Source organism: Silene latifolia, chromosome X, assembly GCF_048544455.1.
Source record: "Silene latifolia isolate original U9 population chromosome X, ASM4854445v1, whole genome shotgun sequence".
Taxonomy (NCBI): domain Eukaryota; kingdom Viridiplantae; phylum Streptophyta; class Magnoliopsida; order Caryophyllales; family Caryophyllaceae; genus Silene; species Silene latifolia.
Genome location: NC_133537.1, coordinates 314,326,442 through 314,350,735, shown reverse-complemented (window position 1 = coordinate 314,350,735; position 24,294 = coordinate 314,326,442). Strand labels below are relative to the sequence as shown.

Genomic DNA, 24,294 nt, shown 5'->3' with positions numbered 1-24,294 from the left:
AAAGAACACAAGGACATCCCAAATTAATTTACATCCCAAATCCCAAATTAATCAAACTGACACCAAAGAAAACTTGGGTGACAAAACTGATAAAAAATCCTGGCCGCGCCTCCCAAAGCTTTCGACAACTCCATAGAGCTGAGGACAACAAAACATTCCGACGCTTGAGGATTGTCACAATTCGCCGTCGATTTTTGCCGACGGATCTAATTTCCGACGGCACATCAATGTAACACTCAACATTTCTTTTCTTTTGTTTTCAAGCTTTGATCATCATCTTTTTTTTTTTCGCCTTAGCAATTTATCATGTCCCGTGATTAGGTTTTGTTGTTATTTAGCGGCGATTTTTTCTGCACTTTCGGCTTTGAGGAGATCGATGAACAAGTGAAATTAATGTATGCACTCTTTCGTCTCACATTTTACACCTTTGTGATCGTTTTTTTTTTGTTTTCTGTAATTTGTAGAGTGCAATTTTGCTACTTTGGTGTATCTGTGACGTTGATCGTTTCGACATTGTGTGCGGTGTGCTATGTTTATTTGAAACCGTCTTAAGATAAGACGCTTCTTTTTCCATGCTGCGAGTATTATTTAATGATAGCCATAATGACTACGAATATATAGTAAGCTTAAGACGGTTTTAAGCAAAACTAGCTCTACGAGATGCATGGCTATCTTAAATCAATGCAATTTATGTAATTTCATGAACATGATGAGGACATTGGATTCCGGACCTGCAAATACTTAGCTGCTTAATTAAGATACAAGAGTAAAGGTCAAGAATCGAGCATTACTGTACCATAACAAGGTGGCATGGATAATGGTGTGATGGTTATTTATTGGTAAATCAGTTGTATTGGTTTTGTGGGTGATATATTGGGCTAAGATTGGCCTTACAGGTCACATATGCGTCAGATATAGGCTATAACAGCCAATTATCGACAAAAATCCTTCAATGTATCCCCCAATACTTCTAACCATGGCCATATGAGTACATCCCAATGTTTTTGTAATAAGCTCTAGGCAGTTTCCCATATTTCGTCGAACTGGCTGTGTTTATTGCTATACCTCAAATGGGATAAGCTATTGTTCTAAATGTGCATTATTCAATTCACGCTTGTCTGTTTTTAAAAATGGTTATTAAGGCGGTTGGTTTTGGAAAGGAGGATGCAAGTGAGTGTAAATGGTCTCTTGGAAATAGGTTATGCTTTGTCATCTCAAATGGTCGTTTGATTTTACTCAGAGAAACTTAACCTTCAAGAGATTGGCCAATGCGGAGCTTAGAATATTTAATCTGGCTATGTTGGATACGTACCATGAGATTGCTGTTTACATTCACCGGTTTCACAATCTTGATCTTTTCCAGCAAGGGTTAGCTTCTCCTTCTACTGTACTTTCTTGCATGGTGTATTAACTTGTATATTGGTTCTGTTGAAAATAATATGCACTGGTAGTAATTTGAGCGTGCATTTCTGTGGTATAGGTGGTACCAAATTAAAATTACTATGAACTGGGAAGATGGAGACGACCTCATTGTTGGGATCCCATCAAAAGTTGTACAATATGAAGGTAGTTTTCTCAATATGACTTTTTCTTTCTGTCAGTGTTAATATGCAGTTGATAAGTGATCACTATGGTACTCTGTGGTGTGCTGCAGCTCCTAATTCAGGTTCTTCTGATGGTTATGGATTTTGGAGGATTAACGATGTAGACAACAGTTTTGCAACTCAACCCTTTAAGATCAGATATGCAAGGCAGGATGTTCCATTATCTGTCATGATTGCTTTTAACGTATCCCTTTCCAACCATGAGGTACCTTAAGATATTTAAGATAGATTTCTACATGTTTTTTAGTGCTCTTCGGTTAATGCCCATTAAGTCGGTTGGCTAAAGATGTTACTGTATAGATGATGCCTTATCAAATTAATGCAACTGTATTTTCTTCTGTGACTTTGAAATAATTAGCTGCGTTTTGCTATTAACTGAAGTGATGATCCAGCGTTTGCTTATTGGGAAGTGGGCGTCGTCAAATAAATCCCATTTTATTAAACATACAAAGTTGTGTTTAGGCAGCCTCCTACTCTTAAAATAATCTTATATAGGAATCGATGAAGCGTGTGGCAATGCTGCGGCCTGCCCAAGAGTTAGTATGCCGGTCACTTTTGTTTGCAAATATAAAATGAGAATATAAGCATAGTTTCAGAGTTCCTTCTCTTCCACATGGACAATGACTTGGTCTCTGGGGGATATCATTCAAATGGTGCTGCACAAAAGTATCTTGTCAGAAAATTGCATGATCTAAAGTTAGATGGTATTAAAATTTTAAAATGATAAAACTGCAAAAATGTAATTTTGTGATGATAGCTTAGATTCATGGATGCCACAAGATGATTAGAATACATGAAAACATATTTTTTTATTTTAAGGTATACTGTATTTTGTTGCCTCCCTGTATATTTCATTTTTGTGATGGTGTTTTTCAGAAGATTCAGAAATTATTGCATATTTAAATTTGCTTCTAGTTATGTCTTTTTTTTTTTTTTATTTGTGTAGGTTCCCTCCACGTCTGGTGTTATCATCAAATTTGAACTCCTGTATGCTTCTTTATCAGAGCAAGGGTAAGTTGGCAGAAATTCTTTTCTCTACATATATGTCCTGATAATTACATAATATTCTAGGAGCTCTTTTGTGCGTTGTACCTTCCAAATTCTGGATGATTAATGTGTCACATGTCATGAGCAGGCCTGGATTGCAAGCTTTCTTAAGTACTTCTCCTGCTGCGGCTATTCACGAATTCCGTGTACCACCAAAAGCTCTTCTGGGAATACATTCTTATTGCCCTATACTTTTTGACGCCTTCCATTCTGTGCTTGTAGATGCAAGTATACATATTAGCATCCTGAAGTCAGTTGCACAAAATATCTCAAAGAAGGTACCCAGGTCTGTTTCTATTTTCGACTGTTTCCATCTTTTCTCGGACAATCAGCTGCACCTGGCTCTAAATGGCGGGTTGATTTTCTAAAGCATATCTTGCAGAGGTGAAGATGTCGACGGAAGATTTGTTGGCAAATCCAATAAGGTATATTTTCTTCTTTATTTTTAAGTATCTAAGTCTAACAGTAAATTCTATTATGCCACATACTTTGGTCTAATTCTTCTCTTTTCTTTCCCCCCTAAAATGAAGCACACACATATTGGGCGTTTTCTGTTAGTTTCTTTAAGGGTGTGCGCATCGTATTGAAAAAATATTTTGATGCGTGACAAATGCTTCTTCGCCACCCTTTAGTTTATTACGAGGTCTACAGATTGGCAATAAATGCTCTTGTTGCACACGAGTTAGAATTTAGAACTGTTTGTGGGTATCAGACTGATCTTGTTTAATACCTGCTTATGATGAATTTGGCCTATTTTTATTGAGCATTTGTCGTGTGATCTGCTTACTGTTGGCTCTGTTGAAAATTCTGATAATGTGCATCTTCTGGATTCCATATGGTATTAATATTGCTTGATTTGGCTTTGTAACTACGGTTTTAATTCTACTGGTTAGGGTTCAGATAAAGTGGAAAAAGAGGTTTTGCTTGTTAAAGCATTGTTAGCGGCGCGGGACATTCTCTTGGAAGAGGCACAAAAGCTCAGTAGAGCAATCGATCAAAGTATTGACCTCACTGATTTCATTTCTCAGCTGGATGACTCCAAGTTGTTTGGTTCCCTATTTCCAGCCAATGTGTCTTCGACCACAAGTAAAGGTCAAAGACCAAATTTGACTGAATTCCATAATAGTAATGAGGTTCTCCTTCTACCTATCTAATCCTATGTCCCAAATAATTGGAAACTTGGAATCAATAGCAAAATGATATGTGTTTTTTCTTATTGACTGGACTTCCTTTGAAGTTTCTGACTGAATCTTATAAATGGCAAAGTTTTTGACTGAATCTTATAATGGCAATCTTTTAGTGTGAATTTATTAAGTATTAGTCCTGCACCTAGTCAATTAAGAAATTAGGATTCATTATGCTTACTGATTAGTTTTTACGCCTAAGTCTGTAAGTGATTTTACAATGTTAAACAGAAGGCAAAAATATTTCTGGACTTTCGGAGTAATGGCGTGCTGATGTCCTTATCTAAGGATAATTTACTTTGGTCTGCACACATAATTGGGGATCAAATTCATTTTCTTTGGACTGTGTTTCTGAAGTTTCACAGGTTTGTTCCGTTATCTTTGTTTAAAAGATAGGGCTTTACTTTTGTTTCCGTTAGAGTTTAGACAACTTTTCTAAACAGCATCTCTTTGTTAATAGTTAACGACTTCCATTTTTCTTTCACATACCTTATCTTTGTCTTGATGGCTTTGTTAACTTGGCAATCAAGATTTGTTGTCTGAGAGAAAGTTTTGCTTTGTTGTGATATGTTTCCCTTATAGTTGTGAAGTATAGTTTGCAAATTCCCCCTTTTGCTCTAATTATGTCTTACCCAGCACTTACAGAGAGCATGTTTTTGCCCTATTTCCTTACAAAGTTGAAAGTTTGGTGCCAGTTCTCCGCTACTAAGTAATTTATAATTTTATACTTCCTAGGTCCCATTGGATTGTTAGTGTTTCCTTTTTCTTGGTGAGTTCTAGCCTCTAGGCATGTAGAGGAACAGATTTACCCCTCGTTTCCTGAGACAAAGTCCATGTGCTACAGGGACTCCACATTAACACACAGTAACATACCTGATCTCCACTGATTCTTCCTTCACTTGAAAAAACAATCTTATGTGACAGTGGCAATATAAACAAAATTGAAATGGAGATGTCTCACAAGTCATAACCATATTTTCTAAATAATCATCATTTTCTGTTAGAAGCATCTGACATTTACAGCCTCTTTTAGTTGATCATTATTCCACTACTCCATTTAAGGTACTACTACTCTAATTGAAGATGGAAAGGGCACCAAAAGCTCCGGGATATGCAAATATATTTCGACTTAGCTAGACGTGGGGGTGTAAAGTATAAAAATAAAATAAAATAGAAAGAATGAAAAACTTTTGCGCTATGCCTTACTGATAGGATGAGCCATCACTGACTCTGTAATGAAGATGCCAAAGTGCCGAACCATTTAAAAATCTAATTCCTCTGTATTAGCTTGCTAGGAAGTTATGGTGTCAGGTCAGACAACCGAACTGTGAAAGGCAATTATAACTTTTCTGGGGGACGATTTTCAGGTTATTGTATGCCTTATACGATGTATGAGTGCTCCTTTCTATACTTGAGTAATTGAGTCCATCAAGGGCACTTTGTAATTTGTAAATGATTCATTTAGCAAGCCAACACTATATATCAAATGAGAAAGATAATATATAGAACTGTTAATGCATTTTAAAGCAGACTGTTCTCGTTAACTATGGCTTTTGCTTCTAAATTACGTTGAAGACATCTCGAGTATTATGCAACTGTGCTAGTTGTATATCTTGTAAGATACACTAATTTAATTTAATTTTTTATTGTTTCCCTTATTAATTTTTACTATTTGATTCCAGGGCTAATAAAACCAAAATTACCGAGTATTTGCGGGAGTCATGGGCCAAAGATAGAAAAACAGAATGGTCGATATGGATGGTGCATTCTAAAGTTGATATGCCTCACCATTACATCAGTAGGAAAGGTGATGACATTTTGCACCATGGTGGATTGCGGGGGAAAGTGTCAGTATTAAGGAAGATCATTGATGATGTAAGTAACTCAGAACCCAGATGAGCGTTTTCAATTTTTGAATTGTCTCATTGCATGAAATGCTTCTTTTCTTCATTACATTATCCAGCCTCTGTTTCTATCTGTGCTGTATAGTTTCCTATGTAGTAGATAACACCATTTCATTGTTCTTTGCAGCCCCCTCAAGCTGCAGCTGCTCGTGCTGAGCACCATCGTCGAAGTATTGCGCAAATGATGGTGAGTGCCTCCTTACTGCCTCTGGAAAAGTCTTTCTAAAACAAAAAAATGTACTTAAGGTTGCAATGCTTGAAACAAACTGGAGTTAATAATTTACATTGGATTTCAGATCAACAGTCGTTCAATTGAAGACTTACAGATGTTTGGCGATCCTTTGCATGTTCCTGTTCTCATTGTAGAGCGGGTTATTAATGCGCCAAAGCGTTCTTACAGTGGCAATTCATACTTTTGTCATGCTGATCAGAAGGCCTCATCTAAAGTCATGACCGATTTCAAAACAACTAGCAAGATGTCTGGTGCTGACCAGCAATCCCGTGTTTTGAAGATTGTTGTCTTTGTGCACGGGTTTCAGGTATGTTCTTAGAACGGAATGAATCATCTTTCCTTTTGGTCTTCTCTTTTGGGAGGAAGGATTGCAGTTGATTTTGTATTGCTGGTAGTAGATGTTTGGTATTAATTTTACAAACTCTATGCTCTTGATGTTCCCATTAATTGTTAGTACAAACAAATTCAGTGTTCTGTTTGCATACGATTGATTCATAGACGTGCAGGGACATCATTTGGATCTCCGACTTGTTCGTAACCAGTGGCTTTTAATAGATCCAAAGGTTGAGTTTCTGATGTCCGAAGCAAACGAGGATAAAACATTTGGTGACTTCAGAGAAATGGGACACCGGTTAGCAAAGGAAGTTGTGTCGTTCGTTAAGAAGAAAATGGAGAAATTTTTGAGATCTGGAGGCTTGAGAACTATTAAGCTTAGTTTTGTTGGGCATTCAATTGGAAATGTGATTATAAGAACATCATTGGCTGGTATAAACTTCTATGTTGATTTCATGAGTTTTCATCTTCAGACGCGTACTGTAAAATCCTAATGATCAGTTTTAGTTTTCCAGATAGCATTATGGAGCCATACCTCAGATTCCTGCACACCTATGTCTCTGTATCTGGTCCTCATTTAGGATATCTTTACAGTTCGAACCCTCTGTTTAATTCTGGGCTATGGCTTTTGAGGAAACTCAAAAACACACAATGCATTAATCAGCTTACTTTAACTGATGAGTCGGAACTGCGAAACACCTTCATATTCAAGCTTTGTCAGGTATAGTTTCTCTTAATCTTTACAAGATAGGCTACCCAAAAGAAAGTCTGAAAATAAATCTGCTGACAGTTGCTCTTGAAAGGAGTAAACTGGCTATTAAAAAAGAAACTTTTTTATGGCCTTGCTTAGTTTTCATTGCCTGCCATTTTGCATTGTTAATCATGCCGGATCTTGTTTTGGATCACTGAAGTTTACCTTACAGTTTAGTTTAAATAACCCAGTTTTCGAGTTTAGCTAAAAAAAGATTCTTGTTTAATTTGACGGTTTTTCCTCTCCTGTTCCAGCAAAAGACATTGGAGAGTTTCAGGAATATTATTCTGCTGTCTTCGCCCCAGGTGTTTACTCTTATTTCTCCGATTTAATATTTGTTGGAAGGTGGTGTCTTTTCACTCTTTGAATGTCTGCTCTGCGCGTTAGGCTGCAAGTCTGTAGTTTTTTTTGGGACTGGTGTCTTTTCACTCTTTCAGTCCTCAGCGTTATACAAATCCTGTGTGTGTAAATACTGGTACATAATATGTAGAATTTCTAAGGGGGAATGTAATTGAGAGAAAAGGGAGAAGTCATCGGGATAAACTTGCTCAATTAATTACATAAACAGTTGGCTTTTATATAGGCTTACAATAACAAACTAGCCTAAGTAGGAGGTACGAGTTATCCCACATTTCACATCACTTGCTTGACCAATTATTCCACTAATTCTAATGCTATTTATTAGGAATCACTCTAGCCATTAACTAACAACATTTGACTAGTATTATGGAATATTTTGGATCATAATAATCCAACAAAATAATATCAATTACATCGATTCAACCATACGATTATGTGATAGGGATACACGTTACGTGCGACTCATTCAGCGAATGCTGGGTCTGAGAAAATTTGTAAACCCTTTTAAACTTTGGGCCACCATCTCACAGAACCCCAACAAATGGGAGATGTGATCAAAGATGTTTGAACCTTTCTTTTGTGGTAGAATGGCATACACAATGAACAAATTTGATTGAGTTGATAAGTGCAAGTGACATGCATGTAGGTAAAAGTGTTCCATACTGTTTGTGCTTCTTATACCATGTAGTAGTTCTTGGCTGATGCAAATTTTGTAGCAAGACGGGTTACGTGCTTTGTCTATAATTGCCAAGCCTCGCCAACTGAGTGGAGGAAGATAGTTAAATTGAGAGATGGGAGTATTTTTCAGCATACAATGAGGTTCCTTGAGGCATTGGATAACTCTCGTATGATTTGCCTTGATAGTCAGAATTCTATTCTCTCCTAAAAGTATACGTAAACCCCTTAATGAGTTACCCTTCTCATGGATAGTTACATTGTACAGATTACGTTCTTAAGATGGTGTGTGGATGTAGATCATCCAAGCCAAACATCTCCCATCCTTTTATTAAATTTGACTTCGTCTCCAATTTTGTTTCATTTTGCATTATCTTTGAGTATGTAGCCTAATTTGTTGAGCAAATTCAGCATTTATAATATGCTACTCAGTATTGGGTTTCAGAAAATATGTTTTTAGTCACCATTAGTCACCAAAAACGCGAAATGTGTTTGTCTTAATTTTTAAGCATCCTTTGATTCCTTTCTGATGTATTAGTCTCATAACTAGCAGTCTTTCCAGGACTGTAATGTACCATGTCATTGCCATTAACTAGTAGTCTTGTCAGGATGGTTATGTACCCTATCATTCAGCAAGAATTGAATTGTGCCCTGGATCTTCAACCGACTTCTCAAAAAAGGGGGAGATATTCGTGGAGATGTTGAACAATTGTTTAGACCAGATAAGGTCTCCTTCTATCGACCACCGGGTTTTCATGCGTTGTGATGTTAATTTTAACATGTCTTCTCATGGCAAGAATTTGGATACATTCATAGGGCGAGCTGCCCATATTGAGTTTCTGGAGACTGATATTTTTGCCAAACTCATAATGTGGTCATTTCCAGAATTTTTCCAGTAATGATTTTGAAAGAGTTTCTAGCAGAAGATTAGAACTCCATATTGTCAGGCTGCTGTTGAATTAATTTGAGACGGAGGAATGTTCCTCTTGAGCATGAGAATACATCCGGACACATGCATCACGTTTCAGGTTAGCTAGTTTCCTAATCTGTTTTTTCTCTCTTTCCATTAATCAGATTTGCATTTAGGTTTATAGACAGGATATTGCTTTAAATAGAGCTTAGAGGATTGAACACAGTTGAATTCACATAGATAATCAATATGGTTTCTGAGTATTTCATTCTGCTTCTATTCAGTTCTGTATCTGGAAAACAAGGCACATTTTTCCCTCTGTATCATTCAGTCATTGCACGGTGCAATCACTGGAGATAACATAAACACTGGTCGGACGATTTGTGAGGAATAGACTTGATTTTTGCATCCAATTATTTTATTTCATCCGATCTCTCACATTATACACGCACAGAAACCTGGGCGTCATGGGTTTAATGTCTATCACCCCCATGTTTGACGTCCCACATTACCTCCTCCACATTCAGGACTTACCGAATGAAAAATAAAGCGACATTGATAGTTTTAGAAGGAGTTAGATCTGGTGAAAACTTTTCTTAATGCTCTGACGCTGAAGGACTTAGCCTTGGTTAGAATGGCATTACTACGACTACTTCTACTACTTTTGACCAAACTAAGGTAGTCTTCTTCCGTTTTCTCCAGCTTTAAGTTGTCTTCAGGATTCCAAAACCGAGCATCCTTTCTCTTGTTCTTGATGGTTGAAAGCACGTCATTCTTGTTGCATATTCCCCACACTGTTACCTTCTGTTGTGCGTAATCCACATTAACTGAGTATATCCCTGTTATATCATGGACCATATATAGTTAGTGTCGCATCAAAATGTTTATCAATAATTACAAATAAAATTTTGGAAAAGACTGTTGTTTAGAAGACAAGATGGCCGGGAACTTGGGAAATCATATGGTAAAAACACTGGCAAACCGTAAAAGGTCACTATGCCACTAATAGAGCAGTTATTAAGATAAAATACCTCTTAGATTACTCAAGGCCTTCTTCACTTTCCTCTCACATCCATAAGAATACAAAGGAACCTTCAACTCCACATACTGAGGCTCCACAGTCTTGCAAGCTGGGACAATTTGTAGATCTGCCATTATACAATCTTATAGCTACAATCGGAAGATAATTAAGATGTTTTTTTGTAGGATTATGGAGTTGTTACCTGGATACTAGCTGTCATGGTTGACGATGGCTATATATAGAGATATAGGATTAAGGCAATGTATGAAGTTTACGTAATCTAATCTAATCCTAATTATAAAAAGTTGAAAGCTTAAATTAAAGTCTGTTATACTTTGTTATGTTATGTCATCATGTCGTTAACTAGCTTTTCTTAATCCTGTTGTCTGTGTTTTACAAGGAGCTTTAGGCGGAAAGATGACTTTATGATAGATTCCATGCTTTGATTAGTGGTGGTATTGCATGAATTCTGAGTCAGATGTGTTGTTTTTATAACAAAATTTTACGTACCTAAGGACTTCTTTTGTTGCATGGCATTTGATTATACTCTTTAGAGGCTTAGCTCGGCTACCATGCATGTGGGTTACTTTGCCTTTATCTTGGTCAGCAAGTTTTGTTTTAACCAGACTAGATTAGTTTTTTCATTCGGGGAATCTGGTATTTTCTGTGTTCCATTTGCTTAGACGGTTTTAAAATATGCGAGGAAAATTTGGTAATGTTTGCGACAAAACTAATTACGGCAGTTTGCTACGAAGTACTTATTACTTATTAGCTAAAATTATGCTGAGATAAGAACAAACTGAATAGGAAGAGTATTATAGTTGATTAAGAAAAGAGTGATGAACTAAATTTAGTACATATATTTACTGTGTATAGATATTTTTTTGGGTGTAAAGGTGTTACGAGGGGAAGTTTTGTAGCTGATGAGACTTGAACTCGAGGCCTTGAGACTAGCTTCATTCTCATACAGAATATGGGTCTCATGACCCAAGCAAGTCTTGGATGTAGTCTAGGAATAAAGTATTGTTAATATAGCAAAGGTCTCAGATGGGGTCTTGGGTTTCCAAGATCCATCTTAAGACCCCTGAACAATAATTTGCAAGAAAGTGGATGCCACATAATTTTGTATAGTGTTTTGATAAGTTTTTGAGGAATAAAGTGGAAACTTATGAGAGTCTGAGTTGAGTCTTCGGATAAAACTGAAATATTTTACTGTCGTTAAGACTGATATTGGGTTTCTACGTGTTAGGCTAGTTGACATGTATTTAGGTGTATAGATGTTAAACTAGTTGACAGACATGTATGAATAGTATGAATATAAAGTTATAAACCCCTTGTGAGTTGTGATTATGGTTTCTACGTGTTAACATAGTTGACATGTATTTATGTGTATAAATATGTAAGGTACATGTTTGTTACAGATTACATTATTTACATACGACTATACGAGTTATAAAAATAAAGTAATAGTTGTATACATGTATCTCATTGTAGGTTGTTTGTGGTGGATTTCCTAAATGAAAGAGGAATTGTGTGTTATAGAAGCGTCGGAGATGTAGAAACAGTAAGTATACTGTGAGGTTTTCCAGTTTCCACCATGAAGAAGAGGTGTTACCATGATAGAAGAAAATGTTGGCGTAATATTTTCATTCAAGGGTGTATGCATGGGGTCGTAGACTCGTAGGTCGGTTTGTGAATTATACAATGTACTACGTATTTTTGAAGTCTGTAAAGTCATCCTTAATTTGTATTTCTGACTTACTCGTATAATATAAGATTGATAAAATTGAACCGCTTTAGAATTATGTTCTTACATTTCTTTAGTTTTTATGAGTGAACGAACTCTAATATTTCCAACATATTGTGTTATATAGCTGATTTTCTTGTCATTGGAACTCAAGTATTAAAGGTAGAGAGACTAAAATGGATTTGGCGTTGCATGGCTTGTCATCGCTTCTTGTTTGATTTGTCGATAGATTTGTCATTATTTGTATTGTTTGCTGTTTTCTTTAGTGTAAGTAAAAGAGACTGTAATAGAGGAGAAAGAGAGGGGTAAGCATCGAGGATGGATAGTTTGTGACAAAAGAACGACGTTACTTGTCGTTGATGTTAATTGTTATGATCATTGTTATCAAAATCCCAATTTTTAACAATGTTGTTTATAGTCGGTATCTAATTACTTGTTAGTAGGTCCTGGACGAGTGGACTCGTAGTGGTTTGGAATTTGGATGCAGACGAAACACAAAAGTCAAAAGTAAACGAGGTCGACAAGCCACATGAGATAATGCCGTCTCCATGCCAACGCCACGTTAAATTTGGGTTCCTTTACAAACACTTTATGTGTGCGCTGACTGGACATTGTTTTGCCTAGTCAGTAGTCACACTTTTTACTGTTTTGAGGATCCAAACCCATGTGATCTCCCCAAAATACCCTATAATTTCTTTTTTAATTATCGTCTCATTGTACCAAAGTTGGTTTGTGTGAATGGCAAGTGCTCTTATCTCTTAAAAAGTGAATTGCTTTCAGTACTCCTAGTCAATACCAAAAAAAAATCATCTTATTGTCATATCTTTATCTTTATGTTAAACGAGAGGAATCTCTTTGAAAATACTTTTCTAATTCTATTTATATTCTCACTTTTGCTGATAATTTTTCATGTGATGTCCATAATCTTTCTATTCATTAGCTTTATAGTTTTGTCCTAACTCCTAATTAACAATCTTCTCTGAAATATAGGGGAAATCAGGGAATAAATGTTTGGTTTTGTATGAAGTATATGCTTATTTTTACGACAGTTTATTGTTTGTTCTTAATCTTTGTATGGTAAATTATGCGTGTTGTGAATATGAGAGAGTACTCAAGAAAAGTTACCAAGGAGAAGTACACTTGAAAAGCCAACAGATCTAGATCTCCTTCCATGTTTCTATTGATGTTACAAATTTGACTTAAGGCTGAATGGTCCATATAATTTAGTCTCAATCTTTTATCAACGTAAGTTCTTTTCACCCTTTCTTTCTACGTTCTTTTCGCAAGAGCGTAAGTTCACCTTGTTATTGCTACCTGACGGTTTCTAGGTATCAACGGTTTCTGGAAGTCAGATATGATGGTGAAGCTGGGTCAATCGCCAGTTATCAATATTCTGTTCTACTCCTTTCTACTTTAGGTTTATTAGTTTGTATTACTGATGTTGTTTTAGTCTTAGATAATGGATGTATTATGGGCTCCGAGAGCCGGATCATTGTGTAATACATCTTTTCACTTCTGACAAAAAAAAAAAAAAAAAAAATCTTTTATCAACGTAGGATGTTCAAATTCGACTTAAGGTTGGAAGAACTCAACAAGGATTATACTAACAAATATGATAAGGAGCCCATCAAATGTTTTTATTGATGTACTCATAGACCAAATTTAATTTGTTGGAGCTCTCTTACTGTTTTAGTAAATTATTATTTACCTTTTTCCAAGAGCAAGATTTTAAACACAGACAAATGAATGATTGGGATAACACAAGTCCGGTAGCAGTAGAGTAAATCCATGATGTATGTTTGATAAGTACCCAACAAAGCTCTCTATAATCTCATTAAATCACATGATAATTAACACTCTAATTTAGAGGTGATCAAATGGCCCAAGCCCATTGGCCCGATCCGGCCCAGCCCGCTTTTTTAAGGGCTTGGGCCTTTTATTTTGGCCCAAAAAAGCCCATGGGCCGGCCAAAAAAGCCCAATGTACTTTTGGGCCGGGTTTGGGCCAAGCGTTTTGCCCAAATTTTGGCCCTGCCCGGCCTATATTTATTAGTTAAGGAATATTTTTCTTATAAAATTTGTTTAAGTAGCGTAAATTTTATATATAATTCCTTATAAACTCATGTATATATTTATTGAGATTTAAAAGCGATGTTCACGTAACATAAATCATACAAAAAGATCTACTAGATATGATTAAGCATTATAATGTGTCGATGATTGCTTTTATTCTATTTTTGGAGATTAATTCATATGTATTTCATCATACTTTGTACGATTTTTTATACTAAGTGCACATTTAAAGTACAAATTGAAGGTATTATACTACTTATCTCATTCGGTAAGTCGTAAATTTTAAGGCCCGAAAAGCCCATTTAGGCCCAAAAGCCCGATTTAGCCCATAAGGGCCGGGCTTGGGCTCGCTAAATAGGCCCTCTCATTTGGCCCGGTCCGGCCCAACCCGCACATGTGGGCCATTTTGATCATCCCGGCCCGGCCCAAGCCCGCATAGGCCCGGCCCATGATCAGCTCTACTCTAATTATGATGTCGAACTTATAATATCTTAAAAAACATGAATTATCATAAGCTCAAATTTTAATGTATAAATTGAGTAAATATGTTAGTAATTTGTATCCTTTCAAGTCTTATTATTAATTAATTAAGTAATGCAACATGCATTGGGATTTTCATCACTGAAGAGCTGAGGAGGTGGAGTTGTATCAATGTAATAGAGAGGCTGGTAACTGTAGAAATTAGGAGTGTAATTGTAATTAGACATCACTGATCTCTTCATTGATTCTTCTTCAATAATGTTAATGGGGGTATTCATCACCATGCCACCGTCACCATTGTCAACTTGGCCGCCTTCTTTATTAGGAGAACTACCTTGTATGTTTTCATTAGGAGGTTCTTCTGGTGGTTTCTCACCACCACCTTGCTGCTCTTCAGTTTTTTCCTCAGGTTTGGGCTCTTCGGTGGGCTTTTCGGGCTCATTAACCTCTTCCGGCTTAGCTTCTTCCAGCTTGGTTTCTTCGGGTTTGGGCATTTCGGGTTCAGGTTGAGGGACAATTCGGGCTTGTTTTTTGGTGCGTCTATACACATAATCTACTAACTTTTTTTCATCCATGGTTCCTGAAACCCTCACATTTCCAGTGTTTAGTTCAGTCTCAACGGTTTGTACTCCTGCCACATCATGTCAAAAATCCATCCAACACATTATGTCCAACATGATTTATCAACTTTATATTATGAACTTTGCAAATTAATTTAATATATAGAAATATAGAATTCCCGTCATTTTGAGAATTTTGTCTTTCGCCACACGCCCACACTATACGAAGTACTCGTATATAGTAAAGGCAAAGGTAATTTAGTAGAGAATACCTGTCATTTTGAGAATTTTCTTCTTTAACTGTCCTGCACAAGCCTCACAGTGCATATTTACATTAAGCTCCACTGTATTATATCCACTAACCTGCCCATTAATGAAAAATGACTATATTAATAAAACTTTACTTGTATTTATTTATATAGAGTTAATAGTGTCAAGTAGGTAAATTAATAAATTTTTAACAATGTTTTTGAAATTAAAACTGTTAAAATCTTATTGGCCTCAACACGGGACAAAAAACCGTGTGTACTATATATGAGCTAAGGAGTGCAGATCATCTGTCGTATTTTTGTATCCCGGCCTAGGCCCATATGTTATGATCAACTTATAAATAAAGATTAGTAAGTTGGGTAGTACTAGTAAAGTTAGGAATGACATGAAAATCACCTGTGAAGAGACAAGATTAGGTACAGGTTCACCCTGATTAGAAGGTAAAGGGGACAAAATCTTGACATTTCTCTTGGTTTTTTTCATGATCATATTGCATACAGCTTCTGCCTCCACCATCCCTTTTATGCTTACTTGGTTTTGTCCCATATCTATTTCCACTCCTTCAACCCCTGCTCACATTTTAAACAACATTATTAGAAGACGGAAATTTAGTTCAAGTCGATTGTGAGAGTTAGAGGATACTATAATGAATTTAGGTATACAAGTTTGTGTTTCTAAGTTAGTTTAAGACATTGAGTTACCTCGGATTCTCATAAGGGAGCGTTCAATTTTCTTGGCGCAACCAGCACAATGCAATTCGACATAAAGGATGAAAGGGGGAGGGCCCTGGGGTGGTTCATCTGCTTTTGTTTCTGCTTCAGCTGGTGGCTTCTCTTCTTCAGGAGCCGGTGCTGCCGGGTTTTCTTCTTTATTTTCTTCAGCCTTAGTTTCAATCGGAGCTTGCTCCTAAAATATATAGTAATCCATTGTTAACCCACTTCATTAAATTAAAGAACTAATAAAACTCACTTCCAAATTTATTTTTTGAAAACATAACATGTAATTAAGTTGATGATTATAACTAGACTTACTTGCTTGGCTTCTTCACCCATTGTTTTGTATTTTGAATTATGCCGGTAATTAGAAGGTAGATAAACTTAATATTTAGAAATGTATGGTGTAAAATGATTGTATATAATAGAAATAACTATAATAGTTGGGCCTCAACCAAAACCTTAAGGTAATGGTTGAGTTGGTTCATCTATCATGGTATCAGAGCCAGTGTGACCGAAGGTCACGGGTTCAAATCCTGGCAACCTCAAAACCCCTCAAAAACTCGAAGTGGAAACCCAAAGACACGGCACGGGAGCAAGACAACCAACCACTCTTCAAGCCCAACGGGCATTTGAGTGAGGGAGCGTAATAGAAATAACTATAATAGTTGGGCCTCAACCATTACCTTAAGGTTTTGGTTGAGTTGGTTCATCTATCAGTATATGAGGAAGAGATTAGAGAATTGAAGAAAGAGGGTGGTGCAGTGCAAGTATATTAAACAATTTTCAAGGGCTAAAAGAGAGGGAAAGAAGGGGATTACCAATCAAGCAGGGGAGTTATATTTATAGGGGATTACCAATCAAGCAGGGGAGTTATATTTATAGGTGACTGACTGCTATGTGGATTTTCCTCACTTTTGAAATATAATATAAAATTCATTTACTATTTTTTGAAGAAATGAAAATAGTATTGTGAGTTGTGACGGACTAATATTCATGAGACGGGTTTGAATTCTTTTGTTTTTATTTTAACGGGTCTGAGTAGAGTTCAATACTTTTCTAATTATACGGAGTATATATCAAATAAAAATTGAACAAAAAAAAACATCGATTCAACTTTTATGTACTAGTCCAGTTTAGAACATGGGATCCATACCCCGTGGACACAACTAAGTCCTACTTTCCCAAAGCTATTTATTTTTTAAATTATGTGTTTGGAGCTTCGATTTATCATTACTTGTTCACTCCTGTTCAAAATTTCCGTCTCGCTTAGTTCAATTCCTGACTCCGTCAGTGAGTTCGAGTCAAGTAAGTTCATGTTAGATTGTGTCAACTCATTCAAGTCGAGCCGGTTGTATCAAGTGTAAGCATCGTTAATTTTTTTCATCACGGAAAAAGGCGATGCCGTGTCTTATTCCTCTTGTTGTCAGAAAAAACTTAACATCGTGATTTCTTATGAAGCTCATCTGATGCTAAAAAGAGAAAAAAATACAAAATTTCAAGTTGATAAATGGTTAAGTAAGTTAAGTTCCTTGATGCTGACAATAAAGTTTATGTGTTAGGAGAGAATTTGAGTGGCATCTCTGTGAAATGATTCTGATTAAGGAAGACTAAAAGCATAATTAGGGCGGTGGCTTTCGGAATCTAGACAGGATACTGTATACTTAGTTGTAAAGCTCTTAATCATGCATTCCAATTCTCATCACCCCAACTACCCCTTCTTTTACAATTTCATTAGACGTAACCTTATAATCAGACCGTCTTACATGTTACATATTCACATTTGTGTTCTTGTTTTCTCATAGGATGACAATCTTTTTTCCTGAAAATGGAATTTGATATCCTTAGTTGGTCAATGACAATAATATTTTTACCATAAACAAGCAAGCATCAAGACTATTGATTAATGAACTAATAGTTTTGAGAAAGTTAATGCCGTCCATTCTGCTTAATAGACTACTCATCAGTCAGTGGTGGATCTAAGAGGCTAACAAGGGCACTCACGCATGTCCCCTAAACAATGGAATTTTTTTGGTCTATATGACGGAGAAGAATTCTGTTACTCCTAACTAGACATGAGTCACACGCGACATACAAGCCATGTGGGTCGGATATACATGGGGCTCATTCACATTCGGATCATTTTGGATATATGTTTGCATTTGGATTATGTTGGTCTTATTATTATGTTCATTTATATTTCTGGTATGGTATTATAAAGTCATCTAGGTAAGCCCCCTTATGAGGTCGACAAAATTTAGGTCCGGTACTACTTAGTTAATTAGCTCGGACACAAGTCATGTCGATTTTGGCAAGTCTACTCTTAATCAGGTGCTTTGCCAATTTAGAATCGTAAAACCAATGAACGAAAACTGGGTAAAGCCACTTTTAAGCAAAAGTGAAAAGAGGACAACTGAACCATTAAAGAATAAAGAGTAACGAGGCATAAAAATGAAGCAGCCATGACTTTAGAATGCGCAATTCAAGAACGGTTTCTTAACATAGGACCATTGCAGGCAAAAGTCTATAACTTCTCATAAAATGACGGCCAAATCGATTATGTAATACTGTATCTATTAACAGTCATTCTGTTAAGGAGATATGAGGGGAATAACTAATGATATTAGCATTGGCTTGAATAGCCTTATATAGTTACAAAAATAACCATATCCCACAAATTAGGCTAGGATATCGTAACTAAATAACATAATGATAGTAACAATAAGATTACGGAATCATATAAATCTTATATTCCTAATACCCCCCTTAAGCTGGAGCATGAAGATCAAGAGTGCCCAGCTTGCGAAGAAGAGCAAGAAACTGTGAAGCGCCCAATGCTTTGGTAAGAATGTCCGCTAATTGATCTTTGGTAGAAACATGAGATGTAACAATGAGACCTTCGGTAATGGCATCACGCACAAAGTGACAATCAATTTCAATGTGTTTCGTGCGTTCGTGAAAGACGGGATTACTTGCAAGTTGAAGAGCGGAAGCACTATCGGAGAAAACGGCCATGGGCCGAGACAAGGTAATGCCGAAAGTGGTGAGGAGCCCTTTCAACCATTTCAACTCGCAAACAATATTTGCCATAGAGCGATACTCGGCCTCTGCTGATGACAATGAGACGGTGTGTTGACGACGCGTTTTCCATGAAATAGGAGAGCCGCCAAGAAAAATGTACCACCCTGTCACAGAACGACGGGTCATCGCGCAAGTTCCCCAGTCGGAGTCACACCAGTCGGTAATGGTTAAGTCACTATCGGATCGTAATAAAATGCCTTGACCCGGACTGCCCTTGAGATAGCGCACCACGCGCATAGCAGCATCCATATGATCAGTACGTGGTTGACGCATAAAATGCGAAAGGATGTGAACAACATAAGACAAGTCAGGATGGGTGACTGAGAGATAAACTAACCGGCCGACGAGACGACGATAGGATTCAGGATCTTGAAGAAAATCACCCGTAGCATCAAGTAACTTGTGATGTTGCTCGATTGGAGTAGTAGCGAGTTTGGACCCGAGTAAGCCCGTGTCAGAGATAATGTCGAGAGCATATTTGCGTTGGGAAACATAAATGCCTTCATTGCTGCGAGATATCTCAAGGCCCAAAAAATATTTCAAGACACCGAGATCCTTCATGTTGAAACAATTCCCCAAATATTCCTTAAATTTTGCAACAGCGGAAGAATCGTTACCAGCAATAACTAAATCGTCAACGTAAATAAGAATGAATAAGCGGACTTCTCCATGCAAGTAATAAAACAATGAGTAATCGGAGTAAGACTGGGTGAAGCCATAGGACTTGAGGGCAGAAGTAAGTTTAGCAAACCAGCACCGCGGGGCTTGCCGGAGGCCATAAAGAGATTTCTTGAGACGACAAACCTTACCTTCTTTACCGTGACTAAAACCGGGAGGCAAGCGCATATACACTTCTTCATTTAAATCGCCATGTAAGAAAGCATTATGAACGTCCATTTGGTGTAGCTCCCATTTATGAATAGCAGCTATAGCAAGAAAAGCACGAATCATACCCATTTTGACAACCGGAGCAAAAGTCTCGCCATAGTCGAGACCCTCGACCTGATGATTTCCGAAGACAACGAGACGAGCCTTGAGGCGTTCAATAGTACCATCAGATTAGTATTTGATTTTATACACCCATCGACATCCAAGAGCTTTCTTGTCGGATGGCAAGTCTGTCAATTCCCAAGTATCATTCCTCTCAAGAGCATCTATTTCATGTTTCATCGCATCACACCAATCCGGATCACATATAGCTTCTTTGAAAGACGGAGGTTCAACACCAGAAGTCACGGCTGCAAGAAACGCGCGTTGTTTGGCTGAAAATAAGGTGCAATTAACATAATTAGCTAAGGAGTAGGATGTACCTGAGGAGGACGTCGGAGAGCTAGGTGGGCTTGAGGAAGGGGACGGACTATTGACGGTGTCGAGCACATATCCAGAGAGACGAGAATTAGGAAATTTTGTCCGGCGACCTCGACCCATGTCATCAACCGAGGAAGTGGAAGGAGCAGCAGCAGATGGGGTGGCAGTGGGTGGACCTGGATCCGTTGTAGCAGCCGTGGGTGTGGGACCGGCAGTAGAGTCATCAGTAATTGGACCCGCGGTGGCAGTGGTTGGACCCGTATCTACTGTAACCGTGGGAATTTCAGCCGACCCATTAAAAGGCTCAAGGGTTAAAGGATCATCAAAGGTGGAGTCGGGTGGCGAGTTGTTCAAACGGGTATTATTAGCAAAAGGAAAATGACCTTCATGGAAAATAACATCACGACTGACATAGAAGGAATCGGTTTCAAGATCGTAAAGTTTCCAACCCTTTTTACTCCCCGGATACCCAACAAAAACACTCTTTCGACTCCTCTTTTCAAACTTGTCACCATTGGTATTTTGGTTGTGTGCATAAGCTAAACACCCGAAAACACGCAAATTGGAATAAGAAGGAGCAACACCATAGAGGCACTCGTATGGTGTCAAGTTATTCAGTAATGGAGTCGGTGTCCTATTAATCAAGTAAGAAGCAGATAGGACACATTCGCCCCAAAAAGACTTAGGTAAATTAGACTGAAAACGAAGGGCACGAGCAACATTTAAAAGATGTATATATTTACGTTCGACCCGCCCATTTTACTGCGGGGTACCGACACAAGAGGTTTCAAATTTAATGCCATTATGAAAGAAATACCCGGCCATGCTATTGAACTCTGTCCCATTATCGCTTCGGACGGTTTTAAGAGATTTAGAAAATTGAGTTTTAACCAGATTAATAAAACTCATAAACATGTCAGTGACCTCGGTTTTATCTAGTAGTAAATAGACCCATGTTGCACGAGAATAATCATCCAATATTGTTAAAAAATATTTCGCACCACATGAGGAAGCAAGACGATATGGTCCCCAAAGATCACAATGGATTAACTCAAAAAAGTCCGATGCACGCTTATAATTTAAATCAAAACTGTCCCGATGTTTTTTAGCCAAATGACAGGCATCACAAATAATATCTTTATTGGAAATTAAACTATTAAAAGAGGGAATAGTCTTGACCACTTTATGTGACGGATGTCCAAGTCGCTTGTGCCATAGCTCAAATGTCTCCTTTCCCGACACCGAATTAACTGCCAGTGGTTTCTCCCCCGCCTGAATCCAAAATAGTCCGTCCCTTAGCTCACCTGCTCCAATCGTCTTCCTCGAGGAAGAGTCCTGAATAAGACAAGAGGTCTTAGCAAACACAAAAGACAAATTAGAATGCAAAATAAGTTGGGAAACAGACATTAAATTGCACGTGAGATTCGGAACAAATAAAATACAGTGAAGGACGAGGGACTCATTAATATAAATGGAGCCCATAACAGAAGACTCAACTTGTTGGCCATTAGGAAGCCCAACTGTTCGGCCTGGAATTGGTGTTTGATTTGTCAAAAGAGACAAAGAACCAGTAACATGATTTGAGGGCCCCGTATCGATTATCCAATTATACATACCGCTAAGACGATCCGAGGAAAGAAGGGAATGAGCAGATGCAGTGGTCACGACTGCATTCGCATGAACAGTCGAGGCAACAGGGGTATTGGTGCTCGTTGTAGCAGACGAACCCGAGCCTCCATCATGAGTGGAATTCGAGCCACGAGCCTGCCGAATACGATAACGCTTGTAATCAGCAAAAGTGCGAGGCCTATCGCCCCACCAGTCGGGGAAACGCATAGACTTGAAGAAGCACTTCGAAGCATCGTGCCCGCGGGTTTCACAGGAGGAGCAGAACAGAATACGGCGTTCAGCACGCTCTTTGTCTCGAATAGCACGCCAATCATTGTTAGCGGGAAGAGTAGCAAAGATGGAGACTTCAGACACATCGGGTTGTGTCTCAAGTCGTAGTCGCTCTTCTTGGAGAACAAGATTATATGCGCGACTAAGAGCAGGCAAGGGGTCCAATTGAAATTGAGAGGATCGGATATTACCGTAGAGAGTTCGATCGAGACCCATAAAGAACTGATGCAAGCGTTCATTATCCTGGCATTGAAGAGCAGCCGTGCCGATGTTGCACTAACACTTACCATAGCGGCAAGCGAATAGTGGTTCGTGTTTGGCAATCGAGTCCCAGAGCGTCTTCAACTTCCCAAAGTATGTAGTGACATCCATTCCCTTCGTTTGAACACAGTTATGCAATTGAGTTTTGAGATTATGTATCATCGTGCCATCAACAACGGCGTATTGTGACTTAATTTCGGACCACAATACAGAGGCGTCGTCGGGATATGAGATGTTGTCGAGAAAAGCGAGATCTATCGTATTTCGAATCCATTGGATTAGAGTACAATTAACCACAACCCAGTTGTCGAGTTCGAATGCATCGGTGGGTTTTTTTATGGTACCATCGACGAATCCAAACTTGCGACGAGCTTTTAGAGAGAAGGTCATGGAACGTTGCCAAGCGTTGTAATTGTCACGACGAAGAACAATATTGGAAATTTTTGCACTCGGAACATCATGTGAACCGAGTTAATAGGGACTAAGAGGATCGATTTTTGGTGTAGAGGTGTCGGCATCACCAGTCATGGTGACGGAACGAAGGATCTTCGTGGTGGAAAAATTTTAGGTTAAAAAATTTGTGAGGAAAGAGATCCTTGATACCATGTTAAGGAGATAGGAGGGGAATAACTGATGATATTAGCATTGGCTTGAATAGCCTTATATAGTTACAAGAATAACCATATCCCACAAATTAGGCTAGGATATCGTAACTAAATAACATAATGATAGTAACACTAAGATTACGGAATCATATAAATCTTATATTCCTAATACATTCCAAAATAATGATAGAGCGCCACCCAATATTGTCAGGATCGGCATTCTATTTTGAATCGTTCGGGTTCAGTGAGATCGGACGATTCTACGATTCTCGCTAGTTTAGGCATGATTGATGGAAGGGATCTCACAAATATGTAAATTAACTATAAAATAACATAAATGAAGTATTAATTATATAATTATATAAAAGCCACCATAGTGTTTTTGAATAAAAGAGTTGATAATTCAACCGGTAATGTCGCCACTGCTAGTGTTACGGCAACTAAGGACCAAAATGTTGAAAAAATAGTGAACGGGACAATTATAGTCTCGGACAAGATACTAATATCAACACTAGTTATCAAAGCTTATTGTTGAAAACATAGTGACAAGGACAATTGAAGTCTCGGACAACATACTAATTCAACACTAGTCATCAAAACTTATTTAGGGTTCATTGGTGATGGGTAATTATAGCAGATTGTTGAATGTTAAATTGGGAGTTAGGGTTCGTGGGTATTTGTCAAAAGAAATAAAATTAGGAAGTTGGGTTTACCAGTTTAGTTCGGGCTTATTTTTATGTCGTTTTTACTTTATTTTTCTTATTTTTGTTAGTCAAATGAGTTACATAACTAAGTGGCCACATAAGTCAATGAAAGAAAGGGAATTAAGAGTGTAATAGGCCTTAAAAAGTTGTAAGAACATGTGAACCATTGGCCCATTACATAAAAAGGCATTTATTATAGGAAAAACATAGAATCGTACGAGTGTACAACGATTCTACGATTTTGACCGATTCTGACCGATTCTACCCCATAACGATCCTATGAGCGATTTGGATCATTTATCTATTTTTGGATCGTAGAATCGTACGATTCTACGATCCGGATCGCGATTTTAACAACATTGGCGCCACCCTCTCATATGCATTCTTTATTGAAAGGGTCCCCACTTATTGCATGTGAGAGGGTGGCGTCGAGATTGGGTGTCACCGGTGGCGCCAACTCATTTTCCTTCCGAAATAGTCTCTTTGTTTTTCGAGAAAGGTAAAGTTTCACATCCATAAAATGAGCACAAATTCTCATTGAAGACGAATATGTGATACCCCAAATAAAATTAT

The 24,294-nt window shown here is 37.7% G+C and overlaps 3 protein-coding genes across 7 annotated transcripts; 1 reads left to right on the top strand and 2 right to left on the bottom strand.

Moving 5' to 3' along the window:
• Window positions 1-3: 3 nt before the first annotated feature.
• LOC141617613 (uncharacterized) lies at window positions 4-11,977 on the top strand. 5 transcript variants are annotated; one of them, XM_074434788.1, is made up of 18 exons: window positions 4-229; window positions 322-395; window positions 1,241-1,368; window positions 1,481-1,566; window positions 1,655-1,809; window positions 2,551-2,615; window positions 2,740-2,937; window positions 3,034-3,076; window positions 3,545-3,784; window positions 4,067-4,200; window positions 5,518-5,710; window positions 5,867-5,926; window positions 6,036-6,278; window positions 6,478-6,736; window positions 6,820-7,025; window positions 7,310-7,360; window positions 8,699-9,118; window positions 11,516-11,977. In XM_074434788.1, exons 3-17 carry the CDS (start codon window positions 1,298-1,300, stop codon window positions 8,987-8,989), a joined length of 2,295 nt encoding a protein of 764 aa, XP_074290889.1. In that variant the 5' UTR covers window positions 4-229; window positions 322-395; window positions 1,241-1,297; the 3' UTR covers window positions 8,990-9,118; window positions 11,516-11,977. The 5 variants fall into 5 exon arrangements, with proteins under 5 accessions (XP_074290889.1, XP_074290890.1, XP_074290888.1 ...); XM_074434789.1 differs by having other exon boundaries at window positions 26-229; window positions 339-395; window positions 11,516-11,971; XM_074434787.1 differs by having other exon boundaries at window positions 139-229; window positions 339-395; window positions 3,022-3,076; window positions 11,516-11,894.
• LOC141621961 (copper transport protein ATX1) lies at window positions 9,236-10,242 on the bottom strand. The gene is made up of 2 exons (XM_074438065.1): window positions 10,032-10,242; window positions 9,236-9,839 (listed from the first exon to the last, which is right to left on the bottom strand). Exons 1-2 carry the CDS (start codon window positions 10,153-10,155, stop codon window positions 9,565-9,567), a joined length of 399 nt encoding a protein of 132 aa, XP_074294166.1. The 5' UTR covers window positions 10,156-10,242; the 3' UTR covers window positions 9,236-9,564.
• Window positions 11,978-14,388: 2,411 nt separating the features above from the next.
• LOC141621960 (heavy metal-associated isoprenylated plant protein 9-like) lies at window positions 14,389-16,436 on the bottom strand. Its single transcript, XM_074438064.1, has 5 exons — window positions 16,182-16,436; window positions 15,852-16,056; window positions 15,547-15,719; window positions 15,153-15,243; window positions 14,389-14,951 (listed from the first exon to the last, which is right to left on the bottom strand). The coding sequence occupies exons 1-5, from the start codon at window positions 16,200-16,202 to the stop codon at window positions 14,428-14,430; spliced, it is 1,014 nt and encodes a 337-aa protein (XP_074294165.1). The 5' UTR covers window positions 16,203-16,436; the 3' UTR covers window positions 14,389-14,427.
• Window positions 16,437-24,294: the final 7,858 nt, after the last annotated feature.